General features: G+C 35.8%; 1 protein-coding gene across 1 annotated transcript; it reads right to left on the bottom strand.

Moving 5' to 3' along the window:
• Positions 1-24,684: 24,684 nt before the first annotated feature.
• On the bottom strand, positions 24,685-25,980 carry LOC113495114. Its single transcript, XM_026873709.1, has one exon. It carries the CDS (start codon positions 25,978-25,980, stop codon positions 24,685-24,687), a length of 1,296 nt encoding a protein of 431 aa, XP_026729510.1.
• Between the last annotated feature and the right edge of the window lie 867 nt (positions 25,981-26,847).

Raw genomic sequence — 26,847 nt, 5'->3', positions numbered from 1 at the left:
GTTGTAATTAATAAAAAGAGTATTTTATTTATTTCGTCAATTTATTCTTTGATTAAGCTGTTGCTTATTAAATGATGTAACGGTTTACTCACGCGTATTTATCGGGGTAGCCCGACTAGGGTAGACCGATCGCGAAAGTTCGACTCGCGATCCCGCCGCGTCTGCTCATGATTAAGACTCCGGTTGGGTCCGAAACTAGTCGGGCTACCCCGATAAATACGCGTGAGTAAACCGTTACATCATTTAATAATGAATCATTCTCACGACAGTTACTATCAAAATAAGCTGTTGCTGTAGCCCGAACCAGCAAGTATGACTTATTGCTACAACAACTGCTTAATTTTTGAGCTGTAATGGTTTGCAGTTGTTTTTACAACTTGCCTGACTTTTAAGAATGTATCTATACAATATTGATAGACATTACTTGAGATTGTACCTAATAACTTAAGTCGATATTGCCATTTTGGCAGGTTAGTATATCTAACAAATTGTTGTAATCTTGTAGTTTTTCATAGACACAGTCACAAGATTTCCTGTAAACCCCATGTTTCATAATTAGGATGACGCCAAAAAAACCTATAAAGATAAAAAAAAGGTTTATCAAAGGGGACTTGTGCGTGTAAGTTACTTTCACTATAGTTATCAATTTATCTTTGAGCAACGAAAAAGGTTACATTAATTTTCATTAAACAGATAATGTCGTATCCCTATTATGTTTATGACAGGTCATAGCAACAATGTCAGCTAGGGTTTCTTGTTAATTTAAAGTATTATAAAGTTCAAGTCACAAAAAAAAAAGTTAAACCTTCTTACACTATGTATAAAAAAAAACAAATCTCAAAGACGCGTTGCTGACATCAAAACCGGTTAAAGAGCCTCTAAACCTTTACATAACAATGTTAGTTCATTGTAACAAGAAGACTGATTAGACCTTCGTAAACTAAAGGAAATGATCTACTTAGGCGTTTCTCGGACAGACACGCGAACATTGCATGCGGACAGAAATAGCTATATTTTATTATCTATTCCGTACATCTGCTTGAATATTCTCTAATTAAGAGCTAAATATAGGTAGTAGAAAAGCTGTGTAACCCATTGAAATACTCTGCATTAGTTTATACACTTAACTCGCATTTTAAATTGTCTGGACTTTTAAAGAGACTGCGACCCGTGAGTTTGTTTCGACATTTCTTCTCAGGGTAGTCAGATAGGAAATGTCGGCTCCAGCGTTTTCAAAAAAGACATGTAAAAGTGATAAAATGTCCTATTTGCAGAATAAATTATTTCTTTCATGTCATTTTTTTTTTTGTTGTCCATCAAATTTAAATTGATAATTAGTGAATATAACTTACGAGCAGTAATAATCCGATTTACCAAACTTTGAAGCAGTTTACTTAAATATTTTTCTTCGTCGTCATCCCTTTTATGAAACATGGGGTCTACAGGAGATCTTGTGACGGTGTATATGAAAAACTACAAGATAAGAAAATATCTTACCTAAATTTTCCATTCATTCTATCTACCTATATTTTTATTACTTACAATTTATTTGTGGTATAACTGCCAAAATGGTAATATATACTATTAAAGTTTATTGTTATTATCTCAAGTAATGTCTATCAATATTATATACATAAGTAAAAGTCAGACAAATTCTAAAAACAACTGCATAATGCAAGACGACCTCCGTGGTCGAGTGGCGTACGCACCGGTTTCAAGGTGTCGCTAGCTCTGAGGTCCCGGGTTCGATCCCCGGTCGGGTCAATGTAAAAATTCTTATTTATACATTGTCTCGGGTCTGGGTGTTTGTGGTACCTTCGTTGTATCTGAATTCCATAACACAAGTGCTTTAGCAACTTACTTTGGGTTCAGACCAATGTGTGTGATGTTGTCCGCATTTATTTTATTATTTTTATAATATTACTTACCAGAACAATGGTACAGAAACAAATCATAATTTCAAATAATAAAAACAACAAACCACCTTTTTGACGGTTAGTCAACGCCGGGAGAAAACAAATGATTACTCTATGTAACGCCCATCCGATGTTATATGCCAGACATTTTGTCCAAGTGAGAGCTATAAAATTTATCCTTTGCGAACACTCAGCTTTAAAAGTAAATTATTCAGTGAAATTTATCTTTATGTAAAATTAAATGCCACCGGTGTTATTATTAACTCGTATTCATAATTAATCGTTGTGTTTATTCGTAATGGTTTAAGTTCGGGCTATAAAGAGATTATGTTGACCACTTGTTGGTCGATAAATTAAAATGACCAATTAAAACGTTTTACTGTAATGTTATTAGCATAATAATTAACTGTATCAAAAGATTCATAGAAAGGAAAAAATAATGTGTATCAATTACGTTTTAAACTAAATTTAAAGTCTAAAAATCAGAGCTACAAAACACTGAAGATAGATGCGACGGTCAAAATCGTCACATGTCATGTAAAAAGTTTTGAGTGTAAATAATAATCTAAAATTGAGTTTATCGATGTTTTTTTTTATTTCTGAAGTAAAATTTAAATCAAATTAGGCCTAAAAAAAATAAGTAGACCTATAACAAAGAAATCTTGAAGCATTTATAAGCACACACACACATTATACTCCAGAAACCGTTCATCGGCAAATCAATAGTCGCAAGTTATAACTACCGTAACAAATACATTTTATGGCTTGTTACACGGACTTGCATCATAAATCCGAGGGTAAGGCCCAAGTTAAATGTCCCGGAAGAAAGGGACTCGTGTCATTCAAGAGCTCAATATCACCAGACAAGAGAGAACGACATTTATTTAAAAGTTTAGTCGTTAAGCGAAATCGATTTTGGAGTGTACCATCACATTTAGAAGCAAATCTAGCAGCTGTGAAAGCGAGATAATTCTCTATATGTAGCATGCCATCTCCTTTCAATAACTCCAGAAGTTTTGGTATAGGATGTGGTGGTAGACGGTGATTGCATTTTATCGCTGTGTCAGGAATCAGGATGCTCGGTAGATGTTAGCTGACCGGCAGAGATATGAATTATTTGAAAGTGGGTGATTTATTAAGTTTTGCGATGTGATGGCGATTTATGATTAAGATTGGAAAGTTAGTTTCTTGTCTCCTCAAATTGATGATTTGTTTTTTTATTCTTCATAGAAAGAGCGAGACTGTTAAAAGGGAATTGGTTTACTTGTTAATGTAATTTTTTTTGTCACTTGGAACCAGTTTAAGTCGTCATCTAAACGCATAACGGCTAGGCCCAGGGTAGAAATCATGGAAAAATATGGGAAAGACCTGCGCAAAAAATAGAAAATATCTTCACATTTACACACAGCGAAGATTTTGTTTTTATTTTTTTAGCAGCCTAACTTAAAACCGAATCGAAAAAAACGAACATCATTTTCTTTTCCCATCCTGTCTTAACTAAGGTAGAAGGTACATCACGTAAGGATAAACAAAAGGGCTTGCTTACCAATGCGTGAAGCACGAAGGACACCTGTCGTAAACAGAAGTAAATTGGCTTGGATGACGTAAGCAGCATGCTTCTGATTATTTGATTTAGGTTCAATCGGTTCTCGGTTTATTTTCGTCTGTAGCATTTGGGGTTGAAGATGTTGCTTTTAGTAAGGAAGGTTAGTGTCTTAAAAGACAAATAGTGAAAAATAGTTTTCTATTTTTCTTCCGTTATGTTTTTTTCTGGTTCTTGTTGGATGTCTAGCACAGCTATTGTTTACGAGGCATATATCTTTCAGTATTTTGTATTTCGAGGCTTACGTAACTGGTTTTGATTGAGTGAAGAAGAAGCGCTCAATGCAGTCAGAGGATGGGTTGGAATCATTTGTAAAAATACGACGACCGCTTACACGAAAAAATATCGCTGCTGTGTAGGTCGAAGGTTCGATTCGAGGAGGACAACTGTGTGAATTGAGCAAGATGACAAGACCAAATTTGCTTTCTATTTAATTCTGCAATAAGCATTGTTTCCTTCACCAATTACTTTAAAAGAAACAGCAGAAACCCCTTTAACTTCAATATCGGATTCCAACACACTAAAATTCAAATGAAGGCACGTTTCACCTTATTCGAGCTGTTTGACGTGATCTCTGATGATTGTCATACACTTGATTAGCAACTCTATTTCCAGGATATAAGGTATCTTTTAGCTTGTCTTTAAGTTTTATTTCTGGAGCTAATTTATCTCAGGGTTGTAATTTACAATCTTTCATACTGTACACGAATAACTTTGAATTTTTCCGAATAAAAAAGTTTGGATTTACGTTTGGCTTTTTTTCTTGTTGGGGTTAGTGGCTAGTATTTTTGTGAGACGATTTTTTGTTGTTATCTAATTGATTTGTTGGGCTTTCTTGAGTCTGCGGTTGGCTTATTGTTGATGGCGGACTTGTTTTATGCTTTAACAGTTAATATTTGTAAAAAATATTTTTCTTCTCCGCCCTTTCAGACATTTTTATTACATTCGGCCATGTTTAACTTATTCTTTCGTTCTGAGTATTACACAAATTATTCTGCTATCTTTCAAAATATCGATTCATACAAATCAACTTCAATTTTCACTTACTGAACATTATCACATAATCAAAATTAACCAGCCCCTCTTCAACAGAATATTAAATAACCAAACCATTTAAAATAAACCTTACCCCTATTAAAATAAAACCGTTTCTGCAAGCTCAACTCTATCAATGTCGATTGCATTCTACAGAACTGCTAATTGAAGTAATCGATCGCCTGCTTCGGACATCACAAAGCCATTAGTTACTGTAATGGCTTCTTTTTTAACAGGAACCCGAAACTTTGGCCCGATTCCTAAACTGCTAACAGTTAAACTTGCCCTTAACTTTTTATACTGCCCTTAGTGAATTATAGCATCGATAAAAATGAGATTGTCTCGACCCGATATCGAGAATCGTTAAGCTTTTATTCGTATGGCGATTCATTTGAAGAGGAGAGAGGAATTATTCCATCTAGTCGGTGCGTAGGTGTAGTACCTAAATTGTAACAATTTTTCATGTGTTTTTGACGTTTATGCTTTAATATTATTGACGAAAAGGATTAATCCTATACAGACCATCTTTACATACAGTTGAATTGAAACTTCGAAATGTAACACATGCCTATTGGCTGACATTGATAATCAAGTATGCATGCTGCTTTTTAAAGGATCGGAACTAATTACACCAATAAATAAATTATCATCATCGTCCTAGCCTTTTCCCAACTACCTATGTTAGGGTCGGTTTTCAGTCTAACCAGATGCAATTAAGTACTAATGTTTTACAAGGAGGAACTGCCTATCTGACCTTCTCAGCCCAGTTATCTGGGCAACAAAATTAAATACCCCTTAGTAAGAATAGTTGTCAGTCGATCTAGCTTCGAACTACCCATAACGATTGTTAATAATGTATTAATAACAGCCGGCAGCCACAAATGATCGTGCCTTCCGGAACACGGAAGTACCTACATAATTGTAATAGAACAATTATGGCAAGTTAATACACAACGACTCGTTACAAAGGTTTTGATATCCTCTTTTGTCTACAGATTAGAATATCAACAGCAGTATTATGAAAAAGCTGGTCCGCTACAGTTTTTAGTAATGCACACAGAGAAGCGAACAAGGCAACTGGTTCACAGGGTACTCAACATGGGACCGGCGTTCAAATGCAAAGTTTTCAATATAGCAACAATCTCCAGTCCCAATGCCGTTGGATGCCTAGGTGACGGAACATTTCAGACATGGCGCAAAATATGGATATTGTATTAACATGAAATTATAACGGTAAAGGAAAAATACCATGAAGAACCTGATCACCATTTTTTATTTGACTGTACTTTCATCATGACAATTGTTACCTAGCCAGTTTTTTTTTAATAAGCGATGTATTTTCGTTTCCGCTGCAATAGATAATGAATAAAATGTTGTGCAAGTAAAATTTAAAATTAATTTAAATCGAATTATAAAAATAGGTTTAAATAACAAAAGATCGTCGTCTCAGAATGTTCTAAATTATTATTCGTAGAAAAAAGTTAGAAGACATCAGATATGTTTTTTGATATTTTTTGCCATCTGCATCTTTCCAAAAAGCTTTCGAGGTTTAAGACTTCTGAATTTCGAGTCCAGACATCACATCATTTATCACGACTATTTCACATTCATCTAAGCTTGTCTGCGTACTGTCTAAATGATGGAAATGATTTATTTACACTTCACACATTTTTTCTCATTTGCACCTTATCGGTTTTTCAACTCGGTTCAGTATGAACAAAGTGAAGCCACTGTACTTATCTAGAGTACGCCATTAATAATTCTTCTTTTGTTATTTTTTCACACCATCCACACGATTCTGTTATTAATATTTTTATATTCAACGTTATGCTTCTATGGTGTTTTTCACTTATCTTTCTACTATAGTGTTTTTCAAATATCGATTCTAGTAAGATTTAAATGTCAAGGGACCTGGTATCCGACAAAAAACTGTTAAGTCCGTTAGTAAGATTGCCAAAAAATATTGGATACGTATTTTTTCTATCTCGTAAACAAAAAATTTAAGTCACATAGGCACTTTAGTATGCTACCCAATACCATACATTTTATAATCTCCTTAACATTTCAAAGATATGATAAAATGAAAAATACCTGACTACTTATTTTTTTTAGTCAACTACTCCATTACTTTCCTATCCATTGAAATACTCTTACAGACCATGTGCAACATAATTTATTTAATTATTAATAATTAATATTCAAAATTGTACCTACTTTCCAAAACCCTTCTAAAATTTTCGATTCCCTCTCAAAAGTGCAGCATACGACCTTCTTCAAAATATTTCCCCAACAAGCTTGATCAAGCAAGCATCTAACGGGATATTTATTGAGCGTGTAGTTGGCTTTCTCAATCACCTTGGTTTATTGGATTTCCTCGTCGCCAGTCCGATGGAATGTTTGGAATTCATTAGCCCCGCATATTTTTCTGTCAACCTTAGTTATGATTCTGGATGGGAGACGATGTGACACGCTTGCCAGATTTTGATCGTAGGCGGTAGTTCAAATTTGAAGATTTATAAGAAGTGATCTTTTCAGAAAATGTGCTTAGTGTTGTCTATTTGAATAATGTTCAGGAGTTTTGAATGCTTCAGAATCGAGAAAAAGCTTTTTGCTTACCACTGTCACACACAACTTTTGCGTATTGTACTTTAATAGATTTCTTAGCTTTTGTTTTTTTTTAGTGGCAAGACTATTAATTTTTCACCATGCCATGGTCAAATAAGTTTTCATAATAACAATATACTTAGGTGTATCTGTGAATATGACTTTAATATTTGTGACACCTAGCGACATAAGGATTAATCTCAGTGAAGGTATTTTAAAAAACCAATTGTTTAAAATGTAATTAAAATCCTATATAATTCAATCACTCGAATCTGTGAAATATATTTAAATGAATAAAACAGACTAAACTAAATCAACCAAACAAAATTATAAATTCCCTCGTCTATCCACCTGCAGGTCTATAGAGCGACGGTGCCAAATATCGCAGCGGTAGCCGCGCGCGGTATTGCTCTTTTATTGCAAACATTGTGGCCACGGCACGCCCTGAATCACAACTAGGGTTGACGAATACAGAAAACTTTACAACTGAGGTTTTCTCGACCGTAACAAGTATCCTGCAAAAGCAAAACAAGTAGAAAAATGGCACAACTATTGTTGTCTGGCTGCTACTTCGTGTTTTGATTCTCGATAGCACAAGGCACTTTGAAACTTTAATTGCAAAAATTATTGCCAATTGTTGTTGCTTTGCTTTTGTTAGATACCTAATATTTAAGAAGGTGTTTTTCTTTTACTTTTGATGTTGTTCCGTGTGTCCCACGGGTGTCGTTAGGGTTGACAAACGAATTATGGAGTTTCAAGATGTTTTTGTTGGATCCAATTTATTGTTAGAATTCAATGATATTACACTTTTTTACTCGTTGATATAAATTGCTTTTTTTGGTTGGGTATTTGCGTGACTCTTCATTCAATGATTAAATATTACATTTGATAACGTAAGCCTGATGGACTGATACCACAGAACGAATTCACTCTATTTATAGGTAACAAGCTGCATGCGATGCAAGTATTTTTAGGAGACATAAAATCCGTGCTTCAGGCATTTTTACTTCTAATTATTCTATTTAGTAAATAATGAACACTTAAATAGTAAAATAATCGCTCTTTATTCATTTCCTAACGAATCCCTTGAGAAACTTTTTACTTCTTTAATACCTAAATGAAAAATACGTACCGGCAGAGTATAAAATGAAAATACTCTTTTCTTCCAAGCAAAACTGTATCAGAATAAATATCTTACAAGCTAGGAGGTTCTATTTTCAGGAAAAGCTCCTAAATGGATTTAAAATCACAGCCAGCGTTGACGATGTTTATATACAGTAAAACAAAAGCAATGCACTGTGCTTTACCTGTACTATGATATCTTAAAGATCAACTGCTGTCGTTGTGGAAGACAGACGCCGATATCCAGTGTAGAGCGTTGTCTCGTTCTTACATTGATAATTGTCTTGTCGTTATAGCTCATGGTACACAGGCTTTTATTTATTGTACTACGTTATTTGTATCGATACGTTATTACGAGCCCATGATTTAACTTAATACATTTTTGCTAACTGAATTATCGTTCATTCGAGTTATTGAATGTGCTATTTCCATGATATTGTTTTGTATATTGATTTTATATTTTGAAACAGATTAGATTTTGATAATGTTTTAGTTTTTAATTTCTAGGTTTATTATACGAGAGTGCAGCTGGTTAAATAATTCAAGAATATGAAAGACTCAATTTTTTTTTGCCTATACTTGTATAATGTATAATAGGTATAGGTATATTGTCTACAGTTGAAAAGTTTGTATATAAAGATTAATTTTACTTGGCTAACTTGAATTTTCAAGTTTTAATTTTTACTTAAAACGCCTGAAGCCTACTACATTTTGATGCAACGTGGTCAAGGTGGTAAGTATCCACTTAAAACAAATTCAGACAGTAAGTGAAAGTATTATGGAATATCGACACGCCTATTTCCCTTAAGGGATTACTGCAACACAAATTTGACAAAACATTATCCTTTACAAGTTTACACAGAACAAAATGGGACGCAACATAAAAGCCTCATAAAAAGTCATGTACTGCAGTGCAATTAAATTCACCACACGGGACGCTTAATATTTATTTGGGATTGCTAAAGTTGTAAAAGTCGTGTAAGATGCTAGTAAATATAGTTGTAGTGGGGGGGGGGGGGCTGGGAGCTGGGGACTTGTGCATTCGAGAATACACTTTACCAGCTTTGGTTACCTGAAAACAGGTATTTGTATTTCTGCTTTCGTTTAAGTTTAGTTTACGTAGCATTTTGTTCTACGTAATTTTAATTAACCCAGCTAATTTAAATAAGCACTTTTCAGATTTTTTGTTCATGTGACATAAAATGTAATAAAGTAATTAATTTAAAGATGTATCTAAAAGGCAGGAGAAATAAAGTCATTTTGATTCTGTTAGGATCAGATTTAAAAAGCTTAAAGGATATGCAGAAAAACAACATGAGCCTATTATCACAAGTTTTCAATATACCAAAATGTAACTAAATTCATAACGTATAGCATAAAATAACAAATTTTTATTTTTACCACACTGACCTTCATATTTTTCGCACGTGTCAACCCTAATTACTGTGTACCCGTTTTTATGGTCGCATCTACATCTGAGTGATGGACGTCGGATGTGGCGTCATAAACACGTCATCGTTCGCGATATAACGTGCAGACTACTAAAAAAGTTTATACACTTCTATTTTACTTAAAACGACTTTACCTGCAAGAATTAAGACTGTTACTGGCATTTTAGATAACAGTTTTGGTCGGGCCCCAGCCAGAGTCGCGCAGAGTATGCGCGAGCGATCCCGTGACTCTGGCTAAAGCAGTAGAAGGGGCCCGGGGTGTTTTTAGTCGGTGGAAGTCCGACATATCCCCACGTCGTGCCCTCGACGTGGGTTGAAGACATTAGCGTTTCACCCCGGAAAAAAAAAAAAAAAAAAAAAAAAAAAAAAAAAAAAAAGGATAGAGGAAAAATTGTAAAAAAAATATTTCTTTTCTTTTCTCTGTTTTTTTTTGGCGTTTCATGCTGTCAAATGAGATTTGAAACATAGAACTTTCAGCTACTTATTTGGGTCTTAAACGAATTCAATGCTTGGGTAATTTAATTGTATGACTAGAACGTATTATCTAAAATGACAGTGTCTTTGTAATTTAAACCAATTGAAGTTCAAAATAAAAATATAAATTATGTAACTTTTTGACACAAGTTTCAATTAAATATTTCAAGAAAAACACCTTGAAACTAAAATCATGTTGATTTCAAACGTATCAGATTTATTTTGCACTAAACATAAAATAAATATTCCAGAACCACCTTTAAATTAAATCATGGTCATTACAAAACATTAAAAATTGATTAATTGCATATTAAACATTTTTTTAACAAGCTATAGGTTTTAATTCTGCGTTCAGTTTTCATGCCAGCCCTAATTGCGGTATTTTTATAGTGACATCTATATTTGAGTGACGAATGTCACGTCGTAAACACGTCGTCCCGCTATAACACGCGGATGTCACTGACGGGTTTGTTGAACTTGTAGATAATGACGTGCTCAGTAATCTATTTTTTTTATTTATTTATAACGTGGGAGTTAAGTTAAAAATTTGTATTTTTCTATCTTAAATATTTATTATTACAATTGGCAGTCCTGCCTGAACTTTGAAAACATTTAGTCCTTGGAAAAGGAAACCTTAGATAGGAAATTGAGTGACTCAGCTTGAAACTACGATATTATTTTATAATTATTATTTTATTATTAAAAAATACAACACAAACGAAAAAAAAGAATTGTTTTTTCGTCTGTTTACTAAAAATAACTTTTTATTTTAACTCTTTTAACTTCTTCTAATTAAACGAGCGGAATAGTCATAATTCGTGCTGCTGAAATTCATTCTAAACAGTCCAGCCTTCTAAGAGTTCAGTGGCATACTCACACACAGTAGAAACGGAGTTATTTTCATTAATTAAAAAAAATATACCAGAATTTTAGGCATCCAACTTAAATAGAAATAAATAAACTATCAGACATAAAAAATCTGACCTACATAATCAACTTTGCCATAAAACATTTTCTCCATCACAATAAAACGTCCGTTTTCAAAACGCTTGACCAAACTACAAATACAACTCATCATTATTTTTAATAGCTCCATAAATGTCAAGCGTCTTCAACCACAATACTTCTATTATGACTGGACTGAAAGTTCAAGCAAACAATTGACTATCGTCCGTAATATAGAAAGTTCTCAACATTAGAATAAGCATCTATTTATGATTTAATAGTTGGCCCGTGCGTATTATGAGGCGGTATTTCTTGAGTTAAATATGCACACTCACACATTATTTGAAGACCCTGGGAAAAGATATGACGTCAAAAATTAACAAGTTTTGCCTCTCAATGACATTCAAATTATTTTAAAAGTTGAATAGTTCCCTGGTATCCTGAAAATTGTAGAATGGCAGTATCTAAATATTATTATGCAAAATTCCTCCGATACATTATCAAAAAAAAGTGTAGTTGAAGTATTTAAAAGTAAACTTTACCATACTTCTAAAGTGAAACATTAATTAATAGTTAATAGTGGTTTCGTGGCATGAAATATAGTTTAAAGAATGTTAGACATTGAAATGAAACGACTTTTACGGAACTAAAACCAAAAATTAAACCGCGATAAAATCCGTAAAAGTCGTTCCATTTCAATAGTTTAAAGAAGCTCATAGATACGTAGATGAATTTTCAAATCTTTTGCAATTTTTGTCTACTCGTAAAAACACAACGCTTCTTTTCGGCAGTCGTGTAAATATCACGTAAGCTTTGATATTGAGCTGATACAAAAGGAAAGTAATGGGGGGAAGTCGCTGACAATTTTGTAAATCCTACGCGAAGGATACAGACACAATGTGTGTTGACGCGACACATTTTGTGAACAGGTTGCTGTGAAAATAATCTTTTATATTATTAGACTGGGCTAAAGATTTTAAGAAAAACGCTTTCGGATCTTGGTATGAAACCTCTTTTATTGTATTGACTGGTTAAATTAAATAAGGAACATCTAATGCTGGAGCCACACCAGTACCGCTATTTGAGCTACCGCCTATAACTAAACGGCAATGTTAATGCTTTGAGTTGTGGCTACACCTATGGTTAATTTCCATAATAGCGATAATTAATGGCATTTCTGGTCAGTGGCCCTAGCATAAGAGTAGCGTTACTGGATTTTCAAATGAGAATGGAAGAAGTACTCTCTTTGTTTCCTTTTGAGGATTTGTGTTTAAATTTAGAAGATTAAAGTACGCGGTTGACAGCAATATATCTCCGAACGATGCCGGGAAAAGAGCAGAGTAAACCAGTCAGATCCGAAGTCCGGAGTATTTGGCTGGTTTCTATTGACACATTGAAGTCTACGAGATTTTACCGCTTTATTTTATCACAAGTATATTGTTCGATAAAAAAATGAAGTTAAACAATGTCTCTGAAATTTTATTCAAATTATGCAATGAGAAAATTCTAACCTCAGACAAGACACGAACCTGCGACTCTTGGGTATATTTGTTTTTATTCACTGTATTATTTGTATTTCATTGCAAATATTATCCAATTCTGATGAAATAATATGATTTCACTAACTTGAGGAATGATAAATGATACACCTCATATAATCAGTAGGAGTGTTATTCTGGTTCTTTCGAAAGTTTGTGTAAAGTTTATCGGTTAGAATGCTTTTAGACATTCTTCATCACACTCTTGACGCGACTTATGCAGAGCCTGAAAAATGTACCAGATCAGTATGTCAGATATAAAGCGACTACAATTTTTTGGCTTGGAATGCGATATGTAAATAGTTTCAAAATATTATAATTTCTGAGCATTGATACTTTTAAAAACAAGAACAAAATGTGTGATAAACGGTTAGAATTTAGAGTTAAACAATACATTTTTCATCTTCAATACAACATTCACTATCCGCAGATCCTAAGTTATGACCGCATAAATAAACTCTAAACCAACCTCATTTAGTCTATTAATAACAATAGCCACAATTCTATAGTCCAAGCGAAGCGACCAAACTGGAACCAATTAGATTTCAGTTAAATCTTAATATTACTTAACCTTGCCTCAACTTGGATATTTCGGATGGCACCATCTGACAATCGTGGGGCACAGATTACGCAGAAATGCTAAACGCGACGAAACACCTGCATCGACGGAAAACTTTAGGCCCTTCCAACTTATAATAAAAATCTATGACGGTAACCTAATTATGCTTTAGATAAAGTTTGGGAACATTTCCTTGAGGTGGCCTGCGGTTGATATTCTTTTTTTTATATGCCTATTTGAATGGACTTTAAAGAATCAATATCAAGTCTTAGACATCAGATATTATATTATCAGATAGGTACATATTTCTTGTTTAAGATATACATGTAATATTTTTTTTTTTTACAAAAGGTGTAAAATCATTTAAAACATGAAAGAATATAGAATATATTTAATATTTCCACTTAACATTTCGAAAAAGTTTACAGTTAAAAAGTTGTTGTTTCGTAAAAGTTAAAAGTTTAATTATTTTCCTCATTCAGTCCACTTTCTTCTACTTGTTTAAGCACAACTTAAGCATATTCAAAACATTTGAAATGCTCCATAAGTCCTTAAACTAAATTTCTATAGTCATCTCAATTCATTCCACAAAATGGCGTTCTAACATTTTCATATCATGTTCTCCATATCAATTCTACGCTCCGTTTGCAGTACGACTGACAATGCATATAAAATATATGCAACCGATCACGAACAGACTTTTCTAAAGCGAATCAATATAGGTACGAATAGACATCGTCGAATCTCGTCCAGTTTGCAAATGGTACACACTACACAACATATATTGTAATATATTAGCAGACTTTATATAGCAGTTCCTGTTTTGTACTGAGACACAAGTAGATTTTTTAATGCCCCCACACTATGGAAAACAGTCCTTGCTTTATGTTGGACATTTCCCGTTATGTACCTACTGAGGCAAAAATTTATAGTTTTTAATTGACTCTCGCTCTATGTAAAGTATGAAATACTAACTTGATTTTACTAACATTTAAGTGACATGCATATGGCATCCAGACTCAGGAAACGCTTTCGGGGATTGCACAAACTCTTGTCCTATTCGGGGATAAGACACGTTGCTCACAGTCCTCAACTACTGTGCTGCCAATATGCTATTACGGGGAAACCATTTTTTGTTATTTTACCGAAATCTGCAGTATGGCTAAGCGTTACATAGTTTCTTTCTGAATTCATCATGCTAGGTTAGTTTTAATCAACTAATATATCAAAAACTAGTAAATGTCGACCATTGACTCGTTACAAATAGCATAGATTTTTTTTAAGGCTTTCTCATCCGGGTACAAAAATCCTATAACTAAGGCTGTCTGTTTGTTCGTCCGTCTCATGAACCGTTATAGCTTTAGATAAGTCACGAAGGAGTTCGTAGCTCAGAGAAAAAAATACAATGAGTCTAGATGGATCCAGCAACGCAAATTCTACATACCATCCAAAAAACCGCTGTAAAAAGCTACATTACAAACGATTTTCATACTACTACGACTGTTGAAACCTATAAGAAAAATACATGTACAAGATAATGACAAAGAAAAAGGAACTTCGAAAACCTTTTCCAAGAGCTGCAAACTCAAGAGTACTTGGAATAAAGTATCCTCACCTTACACGTAGCTCAAACGACTCCAGAATATTCTATCGGATAACCTCAAAGAAATAAAAGACGATACAGGGGCACATAATATACTGTCGGCATAATTCTGGCAAACATATACTTAGTTTATATTTTATTTGGATTGAGGTGTGAGTACATGAGATGTTGAGGGTTACTAATTGTTTAGTAGCTTTTTCTCGAAATATATGTAAGTAAAGGGAATGAAGTTACGTGATCGTTGAGTTATATTTTTGCACGATAAAGGAAAAGCGTTACAAAATTGTGATAGTTTAATTTTCGGCTATGTTCGGCTCGGCTATAGATAATTCTAAATGAGAAGAGCAATGTTGTTATTTAGAAATAAAAATTAAATGGACAAGATTATTCAATTATTTATTTGGAGTTCTTCGTTTTTTTTTTAATGGGCTGAATTATGATTTGAAATAGGACCTGACTCTTTTGAAACATGCTGAATATAATTTGGCGTTTAAAGACCGTCGGTGTCACATTACATTGCTTGGGACTCAATGTTAAATATGTCACCAGTTTCCCTTAAAAGTTACCTGTGATCAACTGGCAACTGTAAATTTACCTAATTATAGTAGGCGGTAGATATCGTACATCCAGTAGGCAAGAAGTATAACACTAATCTTGACATGTCCCAGTTTCCAAATATATCGAACAATAATTCTGTTGCCCATATGTAAGCGGACCATTACAGAAATAAACTTGATCGACATAAAATAAAATATGTACGTGAATGTCGAAGCTTTCAGCTTTTGATAAACTCTCAGGATGAAATAAAAGGTATTTCTCTTAGTTTTCTAGAAAGTGCTGACAGCTGTGATGTCAAGGCTGATTTTCTTCGAAGTTCAGCTTTTTTTCTGAACAAACTCGATATAATACAATGTGTTTAGAATTATAGGAAAGTGGCGATTATAAATCTAAATGTTTGGGATCCACCTTCGAACCCCGGATTCACAATGCCTTCCTTCACCGTCTGTCAGTGACTTGTTTTAATTTTTCAAAAAAGTACATTTAGCTTGCAATAATCAAATTGGAGCTTTGCCAGTGTTGGAACCGAACCTGCACCTTGTGCATACAAATCCATACATAAAACCCCAAGGCCACCGCAGGGTCCTGCACTGTATGAAATTTATAAGTTGTTTGTGTGTATACTCATGACCTTCTTTCTTAAAATCTGTATATGTGTGAGAAGCACAATGTTAGTCTAGAAAATGTTACTAAAAAGTTTCAATTCACGAACAAAGTCTAAAAGCGTCTTTGTAATCCCGATTCTAAGAAATCTAAAAAACTGGCAGCGATATTACCCAAATCTCAAAAGCAACCAAACTGCAAAAAAGGAACATGCCGCGTCACTTTAAAAACCTTACCATCCTCGTTCAAGTATCAGCCAGCGATATCGCAATCTTTTTGCTGTGTCAATGCTTTTGCCTGTTTGGTAATAGTACTAGCAAGCGTCGATATGGCAAGCGTTGCCAATTTGCGAGGCCTGAGGCACGTAGTCTTTGCGGAGGAAAAGGGCGAACAGTTTGCCATCTTACGAATCAACTCACGTCCAATCGGGGCACAATCAAATTATATAGAAATGACTTGGTTTTGCGTAGCAATGCGCCTGGAGTTGATGACTGGTTAGACTGCATGAATTAGAAGAGTTTTATGAGTATTTTTTTGTTTTTCTAAGCAAGTAAAAGTTTTCGATCAATTGTTGGACAGTGTTAGTAGATATTATGATTGCTAAAAAATGACCCACAAAGCGACTTCTTAAAGAAGGGAGATTAGAAGTAGGAATGATAGAATTAATTTTCCAAACGGGTTACGGTACTGGTTGTAATATAATTTTATTTTTACCTTGTATTATTTATATTAAAGGCAATATTTTTTTTTCTTGAATTAAATGAAATCGTCCGATGCAACTCGAATCGCGACACGGTTCCATACAAATATGACAAGAAAAACAATTAGACAATTTATTTGTCACCTATCAATGTACGTCCTTAACAACCATTGCTTAAACTCGATATCTAGTTTTTGTATTTATTGTTACAGCAGCAATAAAAATAATTTATCTGCGTCAAATACAACTGTCTTGCTATCACAGTTCTTGAGATTAACCTGGTTTCATTTGGCAAGATCGTACGTATACACATAACTAATTAAGCCTAAAATCTTGTAGTTTGGTTTAATTTTAATCTTCCTCAAATCACTTACAATAGAGGTATTAGGACCTGTCGATATAGGCCCGCACACACCTACAGTCAACCTTTGTTTGACACCCACGCGATAGCTACGAATAGAGTCAAATTGCCTATGTTCAACTAAAACAGTTGAAGATCGATGCCCACGTTTATAATGCTCGAAGGGATAAGCTGGGATTTCAATAAGTTAACTGGAATTTTATTTTTAGATTTTCTCTATTTCTGTCCTTTTTATAGCTTGGTTAAGGGCATTACGCCTGCAGTTTTCTAGAGTTTAGTTTATTTTTAATTCATAATGCAGTTCGTTAAAAATTACAGTCACGGAATATCTGAACACACTTTTTAGGCTATAGCGAAAGATATAAGGGATATTTTTTTTTAATTTTAAAATTAACATATTTTCTAAATAGAAGATCTAAAGGGCTTCTTTTCAATAGCAACGTTAAAATCAGGTCATTTCTCTATATATTGTTTTCACTTATGCTTTTTCTTCTAGTTGATCTCCCTTTTGTTCGCCTTCCTCTGATTCTGCAAGCCTCTGTCCTTCCAATTAATAAGTCATGGCGAATAAGGTGACCCATATTGGCTCGCCTTTTCTCTATATCATTTAGTATTTTTCTAGCTTTGTTAACCCCACGCAGTATCTCTCAAATATTATCAACACTCTCTTACACGCGGAAATATCAAGAGTTGTTGCCAAAAATTTGAATTAAACTGAAGACTAAGAGTTGAGTTATGGGCACACCTTCATAGCATTGCCTTAGTTGCAAATTCTATTTTAATCCGTTAAACCGTTAGTACGTAATCACACTGTAAGCTTAGTTAATGATTCTGGGCCAAATGTGACGTGGAATGTTCTTATGTATTTGTAATAGCCTATATTTCCCTGGAGGAAGCAGTGTACGTTTTTGACATTGGGCGTATAAGCTCTGTTTTGTCGTTTTTGGGGTTTTCATACTGTGTTTCATAAACCGTAAACCGTTTGAGAAACTTAGAAAAAACCCATTTTTTTTGTGTAAAAAATTAAACGGAAATGTAAAAGGCTAAACCTTTTACATTTTATATTTAAAGCACCAACATACTCGTAAGTACGTGCTTCAAATATGCCATAAATTCCAAGGCGAATAAGAAGTTTAAAAAACTCACCCCTAATTATATCCAAAACTCTATAAACAGATGGCTAGTAACGAAAACTGTAGTACTAAAAACCAAATATTTATTTTAATTAACTTGAACCTCCTCTACCCAAAATATGACACTTCTACACGAACACTTTTTACAGTATCACATAACAAATAAAACATTCACAATGTTTGCCAAAAAGTTCAGTAAGCTGGTAGAAATAATGCGATCCCTTAGAGTTGCCAAAAAAGATCACAGTGACTATACCACTGTCTTCTAAGCCACATCAGTCATAAGATCAAAGTTAACGCCAAGGATTTTCCCTCTTCAAATCCATTCTGTTCTCACCGTAGAATGTTATTTCTGTGAGGAACTTTTCAGGCGTTTATATCATTCCTTGAGAAGTTTGAGGAGTTCAAGTTCAGAATGCACCCAAACTGGTCGTGTTGATTAATAGTAGCTGAATGTAGTAAGTTAACGTTACTCTGTAGTTTTAATAACATAAATAAGTTGTTTTCTCTTTGTAATCAATAAGTATTAGAAACATTTTGCAATACGAAATAGACAATTTAATACACTCGCACAATTTAATCAGTTCTAAAAAAATCTGTACTGCTCTTGGTTATTAGGCGCACAAATTAGTCCTTACTCCTAATAGCTGCAACTCCATTTCAAATACTCAACCGTTACCTAACGCCACCCCTTACAGTATACAAGCAGAAGCGAGATGGCACTACATAGATAGAGCAGCATCCTTCTTCCAAACTTCTAGTACTACTTTCATGAAGCTCTCAGACTGTCACAAAACCCAGTGCATACCTCTTTGGTCGTTTAATAATTAGCCAGGCTTTTCATCCAACTACGCTTACTTTGCAGTTCGTTCGAGAGGAAACGCAAACGGCGTTCCAGATTTTTATTTGCGTTCCAGCCGCTTTTAGTATAATAAAGTTTCGCTTTGAAAGACTCGAGTCTCCCGTAAACTGTCGTAATGGAAATTAATAAATCTTCTGCCTTTTTACAAACCATGTTCAGTTTGGTTTCCAGTTTCATACTAAGTAGTACATAAGGTTTTTGTATGGATATTTTTCGAACTCAAGACTATATTTTTAAACTTTAACTTACAAACACGTAAAAATATTAGTCAAGTGAAGACCTGGACATGATTTCGGTTTCATGTTCAATTGGTCACCAATCCGAATGTCATATCAGTTTTGTTTTGTAAGGTACATAAAATATGGGTCCTGCGCTTGACTTTTCGCTTTTAAACAAGGAGCATACATGTCCTTCTCGCTTGCACACTACAAGATGTCTTGCACAGTTACCCTAGCTAAAGTGGCCGAAATAGAACACTTTATTAAAAAAAAACACATCACACGCTCAAAGCACTGCACTAACTTTTTCACTGTCACAAATTGGTCACCGAAGCTTTGTTTATTTCATGATTCAGTGTTTTGTGGCTAAAACAGCTGGCGACACTTAAAATACTGGCATCCTGTGACATATTTGCGTGACGCTACCAGGTGCGTATGAAATCATACTGTAAAGTGGGTCAGTAAATAGTTTATTAGTCACCGTACTTTGCAATTTTTAAACGACTTCCGCACAAAGGAATTTAATATTTGTATCGCGAAAGTTTTCACAAACATTCAGGTCACATGCAGAGATCACAACAACCCATTCGGCTTTGGCTCCTCACAGTTTTTTTCACATTTTCCATTGTATCTTCGCTCCTATTAGTTGCAGCATTCAATTTGGACCAGTAGTTTCTGAGATTAGCGCGTTCAAACAAACAAACAAAGAAACTCTTCAGCTTTATATATTAGTATAGATTATAGAATTAAAAAGTAAAGTTACACAAATCTCACCCAAAGGAACTTTGTTTGCTGAACAATCTCTCTCATGTGCAACATTTAGTCCAACTATATTTGTAGAGTACTCTTCACCACCTCATAAACATCAATAAAATAAAAGCAGTCTTCAGAAAACATCCTAACACAATTGTTTGACTGTCGACGTTTTCCAACTGAAACGTGGAGTGTTGTACAAACTTTTGAAATCTCATAGCGAAAGCGTACACAGTGTTTGTGTATGCCACGGTATTCTTTTGTGAGGAGCAAGTGGAGACGAGCGTAGAAATAGTCTTGGGTCCACAATGTGACGCGAATAACCATTCACATACAAACACTTGGGTATACGGCGACGAAAGTGTTTAGTGTAGTTCATTTTATATGTGCTGTCGTGGTGTAGGGTTTGTGTATGAATTTCGTGCTTTGAACCAAGTTGTTTTTAATTAGTCGTTTTGAGTGAGGAATATAATTGGAAAATTAAGTAGTTTGACTATTTAATACTTGTACTAAACGTGCATATTGTATTAGTAGTATTAGTATTGTATTTTTCTTTCTCTTGGTGACTTATTTAGTTGTAGATATAATAAATAAATAATAATAATAATAAATCTTTATTGCACTAATTGTGGTTACATTAAAAGGTTACATATAAGTTTAAAAACCGGTGTAAATCCCCGTGTTGCAAATAAGCAGCTCTCCTAAATACGTACCCAGTGATTAGCCCCACAGATGTATAAAGATGACAATTTTAATTCATGTCACTACAAAAATACTCTTCTATATATTGAAGCGATTTAAATTGATAAATTCGTATTAAGATCAAACCTGCTCATTTAACAGTAATAAGTGCCAAATAAAACATTCAAAAATAAAAAAAAAACCAGTTGAATGAGTACATTAGAATCAATCAACTCGATTCTTCTCGACTGCTCTACGTATAATCGGATGATAAGATAAATTGCCCTAAAAATAAAACCGTTTGTCTTTTGCTGAATCGTGTTTAATGCATAAAAGAAATCGTAAATATTTGACGTTTTGCAAACGATCTAAAGTGAAGTAATTACTTTTGTTTAACAATTGTTCGATGAAAATAAACAATATCGGCTTGCGAAGGGTTACGAACAATAAACGAAAGATTTGTTTACATAAATTAATGATTTTTCTTTCTTTACAAGATTGTATTTTTTTGTAATGGTTTTTTTTTTTTTTTTTTTTTTTAATGGGACTAGCCCGCCACACATGCCCGTCATTGCAACTCCTGTAAGCCAGGATCTACAATGAAACCAACGAAAACCACCGAAACACTTAAGTTCGGTGTGTCCCAGGGGGAACAATTAACTGCCTTGGAACCCGCAACGAAATTAATCAGAAATAGTAAAGAGGAGGAGTAGGAAAAAATGTTCCACTTCCCTCCATAGCAAGCGGGAGACAAAAGAAGAAATAGCTAGTTTTAGCAAAGAAAAGAGATTGACAACTGAGTTAGGCTCAGTTATCAGGCACCACGGATATAAATTTACAGTTTAATGGGTCCTATAATTTAGGAGCTGTTATTTTGATTCCAATAATAGGTATGGCAGAAACGTCTGAAAGCACGGAAATTTGCTCTGGTTGCAACAAGGTCCTCATAGTAGACAACACCGGATGTCGGCTGCAAACTATTTAATAAGATGTTACGTTCGTCTTGCCATAGACCACACTCCCACAGAATATGATGTGCAGTTTGCTCATATTCACTGTTTGCCGTTGAACACTGACATAATGGTGAAACGACAAGTTTAAATGAAAATAATTTGCTTTTAAAGTTACCATGACCTGTAAGGAACTGGGCTACACAATGATCAATCTCTATCCAAGTCCTCTCCAGCCGCTCATGAACGGACGGAAAAAATTGGTAGAGGTGACGGCCCTTAATAGACGTTTCCCATCTAACCTGCCATTCCACCATCAGTTCTTCGGAGACGTCTGTTAGCGGTTTAAATAATCTGTCGATCTTTCTACGGTCACGATAAAACAGGAAGTCGTTTTTCAAAAATTCTCTAGTGGAATAATACATAGCCGCGCGACGTTGTATTTCGAGATCAACCGGTAAAACACCTGCTAAGACGGGCAGGGCTTCAGTACTTACAGTCCGATAGGCCTTACACAAGAATATCAACGCCAACCGTTGGCTTTGAAGTAGTTTACGTCTTGCAGCGCCTATTGTGGCCCTATCGGCCCAAACCGGCGACCCGTAACAAATACATCCCAGGTATGTTGCTCCGTATATGGTCTTCAAGGTGTTGAATGAAAGTCCCCAAGTTGACGTGGAAATCCTTGTCAAGGCATAAAAGTTATTTTTTGCTTTATCTCCGATGGATTTTATGTGCTCAATAAATGTAAAGTTTCTCTCTAAAACAAGACCGAGATAACAAACGTTATTTCTTTTTTTAACTGTTATTCCGTTAAATTTAATACTAGGCGACGATTTTAGATTGCCTTTGAGAAGTAATTGAAACGTTTTGTGTGGTGCAAAAGTCAGACGGTTTCGTTTACCCCAATTAGATATTAAACTCAAACTTGTATCGGCTAAATTTTCGAGCCCGGCGCGAGTATTTGATTTAATGAGCAGAAGTCCGTCATCTGCGTAACCCGTAAGTGAGCAGCCGCGCGGTAAAGGAATCGCGAGAAAATCATCGAACCCTAAATTCCATAGGTAAGGACCTAACACCGACCCCTGAGGACATCCCAAGGTCAATGCCTTCGACACAGAATGATGACCAAGTTTAAGTTTGGCTGATCCATGTAAAAAGTAGGAGTAAATGAGTCGGTAGATGTTACCGCAGCAGCCGCGTGATTTTAATTTAAGCAGTATCATTGGCCACCATGCGTTGTCGAAGGCACCGGAGATATCTAGGAAAATACCCAAGACGTAGTTCTCGTCTGACAAATGCACCAGTCTCCTAACCGAGATTGCCGCGTCTACAGTTGATTTCCCTATTGTAAATCCGAATTGATTTTTGTGGAATCTTGGTCCGTCCGGCAGTAATCGTGGGACAATAAGGCGCTCCAGCAATTTACCCAATGATGGTAGCAGGGTAATGGGTCGATAAGATTTGGGGTCGTCTGGCGCCTTATCGCCACTTTTTGGAATAATTCTAATAAAGCCCTGACGCCATATACAAGGAAAAACGCCTTCAGCAATACATTTGTTGAATACCGTTAAGATACAATCTCCCGATACCTTGCATGCCTCCTTTATCATCCTGTTAGAGATTTTGTCTCCCTCCCCAGAGGCTTTATTAAGAGACAGTGATCTAACAACAGCGACAAACTCGGCAGCAGATGGAAGGTCTGACATTGGAGTCGCAGGAACATCGGCAGCGAATGCTCTTATTTGCTGGTGATAGTCATCGTCGGTGTTTTGGTGGTCATCCGGCATAAGTGCGTTTAGAAGTGCCTCTGTGGTCTCCTCGATCCCAGCGGTGTGCATATTATTAATTTTGATGTTTTGTATAAATGCCAGATTTAATGGTCTGTTGGCCTTGAACTCGTGGTATAAAGGAGACCACGGGCCCTCCTTGTCCAGTTTCTCGACTACTTTACGTAATAAGTTTCCCTTTGATTTTTCAATGGCAGCTCTATAACGCGACCGCGCGATTCGAAAGGAACTCAAAGCAGCAATAAACACGTCTCCCGTTATTTGACGTTTCTTAAGAACATTAAGTTTTTTACGCGACCTACGGTACAGTTTACGTTGTTCAGTGAGGTAGCCGCTCCACCAGTCACATCTGTGTATATTGGTCATAGATCCGCGACCAATGGCTACATCAGCACAGTAAGTGAAAGTAGCTGATAAAATCTCAGCACTCTCTTCAGCTGACAGGCCGTCACGGGTGAAGTCTCTGGCATGACATTCAAAACATGTTCGAAAGAAGTCCCAATCAGCATTCTTTGTTTTGTACCTATAGTCGCCCTTGACGTAATTACAATGAGAACCTCGCGCCACTCCTGACGCAAATTCGTACACAATCAGGCGATGGTCACTACAGGACGCATCTGGAAGGACACGCCATTTGTCTAAGCGGACGTCTGCACTTGAAAGTGTGACGTCAATAGAAGATTCGCCCATTTGGCTGCAAAAAGTAGGTGGTGCATCAGGGGTGTTGTGAATTGATAAATTCATTTCAGCGATGAAATCCTCGACGGCACATCGTCGATCAGTATCGGTAGCCCTAACTTTGCCATACCATAACGATGATGACGCATTAACGTCTGCGCCTATAATAATCTTACAGCCGGCAAGCGACCGCAAGACATGGCGAAGATGGTGTATGTGAGGAGCAACAGGGTCAGAGTATTGAAAATAACAGCTCACAACGTAGATTTTAAAAGATGCAGTTGAGACCTCCGCTACGGCACAGTGTGACGTCATTAGATTTTGCATCGAAGTCACCGTGAGGTTACTTGTACGCGAAACGTAGATTCCGGCTCGTGCCTTGCTATCCAGTTGCACGACTTTATTACGCAAACTAGCATTTTGGTATTGTTCTTGTATTAAGACAACATTTAGTTTATGGTCTAGTATAAGTTGTTCTAGTTCCGACGTCGCAACCCTATCGTTATGGAGATTCAACTGCCCTATTATAAGACTATCCATTTCTTTATTAATAATTGGTGCTTAGAACCAGCTGTTCAAGTTTGATCTTATAAGTCGGACAATCCTGAGACCCGGTACGATGGTCGCACGGTTTCTTGTAACGTTTGCACGCTACGCAAACAGGTTTAAACTCAGGCTTATCCTTCTCAAGGCAGTCCGTCGTCTCATGCGCTCCAGCACAGTTGGCGCAGGTGGGAGTTTTATGTGTGCAATACTTCCTGACGTGCCCGTATTCTTGACATTGATTGCAACGCACCAATTCTAAATCGTCTACAAAACGACAAGGAGCCCAGTCTATAAACAATTTCTCCTTGGTGGCTACAAGATGTTGACGTATCGCGGAATCAATTTCTATGCCTATCCATTTACGGCCGTGATTAACCATACGCCGACGAATTACGCGAGTATTTTTAATAAAATCGTCTTCGGTTACCTTTAGTTCGTCCTTAATGTTTTGACGGTACAAAGCTGTCAAAAAAGTTTTGTCCTCCATAGAGGCGGGGACATCCTTGACTAATATACGCGGTTGACGGCCCTTTGGCTTTTCCAACCGTAAGCCAGCGGACTTAATCGCCTCGACTGATTTAAGTTTTTTAATTTGACTTTCATTCGCGACGCGTAGTATAACGCCCGATTTTTTAACTTTCTTAACACCGACTATTTGAAAACCGTCGTCACTCGGTTTGATCGCGGTCATAAGCGCCTGCTTTGTAGCTGATGACGTCACGTAATCTGCACTACGCTCCTCCGTCGGGTACGCAACTACACAAGGCAGCGGAGCGCGCGACTGCACCGGTGGGACGGCTTGCGGCAAGCGAAGTTTAAGTTTGTCGGCGTATGACTCCGTTTGTTTAACGCGGGACTCAGAAGCCGGATTGGTTTTAAGAAGATCTAATTCGCGTTGCGTATTAACTAATTTTGTCTCATTGCAGGACGATTTAATGGCTAACAAGGAAACTATAGCCGTTATGCGCTGAGTCATGTCCATAATGGCCGACTTATTCGCGATATTTATGCGCGAGCCCTGATCGTTTACGAGGTCATTGATTTTGGACAGATAAGTTGACGCTTCGGATACGAGATCGCAGTAGTTGGCGTTGGAGGTGTCTAAACTCGACTCATGGTCCTCATGAGATTCCGACCGTTGTACACGTTTGGACATATCGGGTGAAACGCTCGATGGTGATATTTCACAGAATAGTCTTTTAGACGTCACGGAAGGTGGTGACCTTGAGGTCATATGGCTTCTACCAAAAGCATTCCCGCCGCGATCCGGCGGGTCATCGTTTAAATATACCGACATTACTTACACTTGATAAAGAAAGCGAGTTAATTACAGATGATAGTACAAAAATAAAGTATTAATAAGATCGTTAACGAGTATTAACACCGGCCGCAGAAATATATTACGCTACCCTCAACTAAAGAAATAAAATGAAATGACTTACCGGATGATTATGTCGAATAATTAAGCACAAATTTAAATTTAAATCACAATGTATTACAAACCGTACACGAGGAACACTATACCACACAACTGGGAACAATTCACGAGCCGGGATTCGAACACAGAACACCGTAAACGTAATTTAACCGAGCAGCGCATTAGACCCCCACTGCACCGTACCGACGCGCGGAGGGAAGTGAAGTTTTTGTAATGGTTATTAATTGTTTGTTTATGTTTTTATGGAGGTTTTGTGAAATATGGCTGTGATTTTTTTTGCAAACTGTAATGGTGATTGTGTGAACCTATGATTCTGCTAACAATTAAATAATTGTTTATTTTATATTTCGCTCATAAAGATTCATAACGGTTTCTTAGGCTTACGCAAATGTTAGACATAGAAATAAAACTACTTTTACGGATTTTACTTTTACGGTCTGCCCGTGACCATGATACCTGCAAAGGTGTCGAAACGTCGGGAACTAAATCTAAAATTAAAGCCTCGACAAAATCCGTAGAAGTAGTTTTATTTCAATGTCATAAAGATATCTTTTTATAGGAATGATTAATAAGATTATAATTAATTTTAACTTTACGACACTGCCTGAAAATGCTACGTGAAATAAAATGAAATAAGAACACTATGATTTCATTTTTGATTTTGACATCAAACTTCTAAACAAAATGAGTCCCAAGAGGCAAGGCTCCTTTGCCCTAATGGTAAGA

The sequence above is a fragment of the Trichoplusia ni genome, chromosome 6 (assembly GCF_003590095.1).
Source record: "Trichoplusia ni isolate ovarian cell line Hi5 chromosome 6, tn1, whole genome shotgun sequence".
In the NCBI taxonomy this organism is placed as follows: domain Eukaryota; kingdom Metazoa; phylum Arthropoda; class Insecta; order Lepidoptera; family Noctuidae; genus Trichoplusia; species Trichoplusia ni.
Note: the sequence above shows the minus strand (reverse complement) of the source record. Positions and strands in the feature narration are given on the sequence as shown.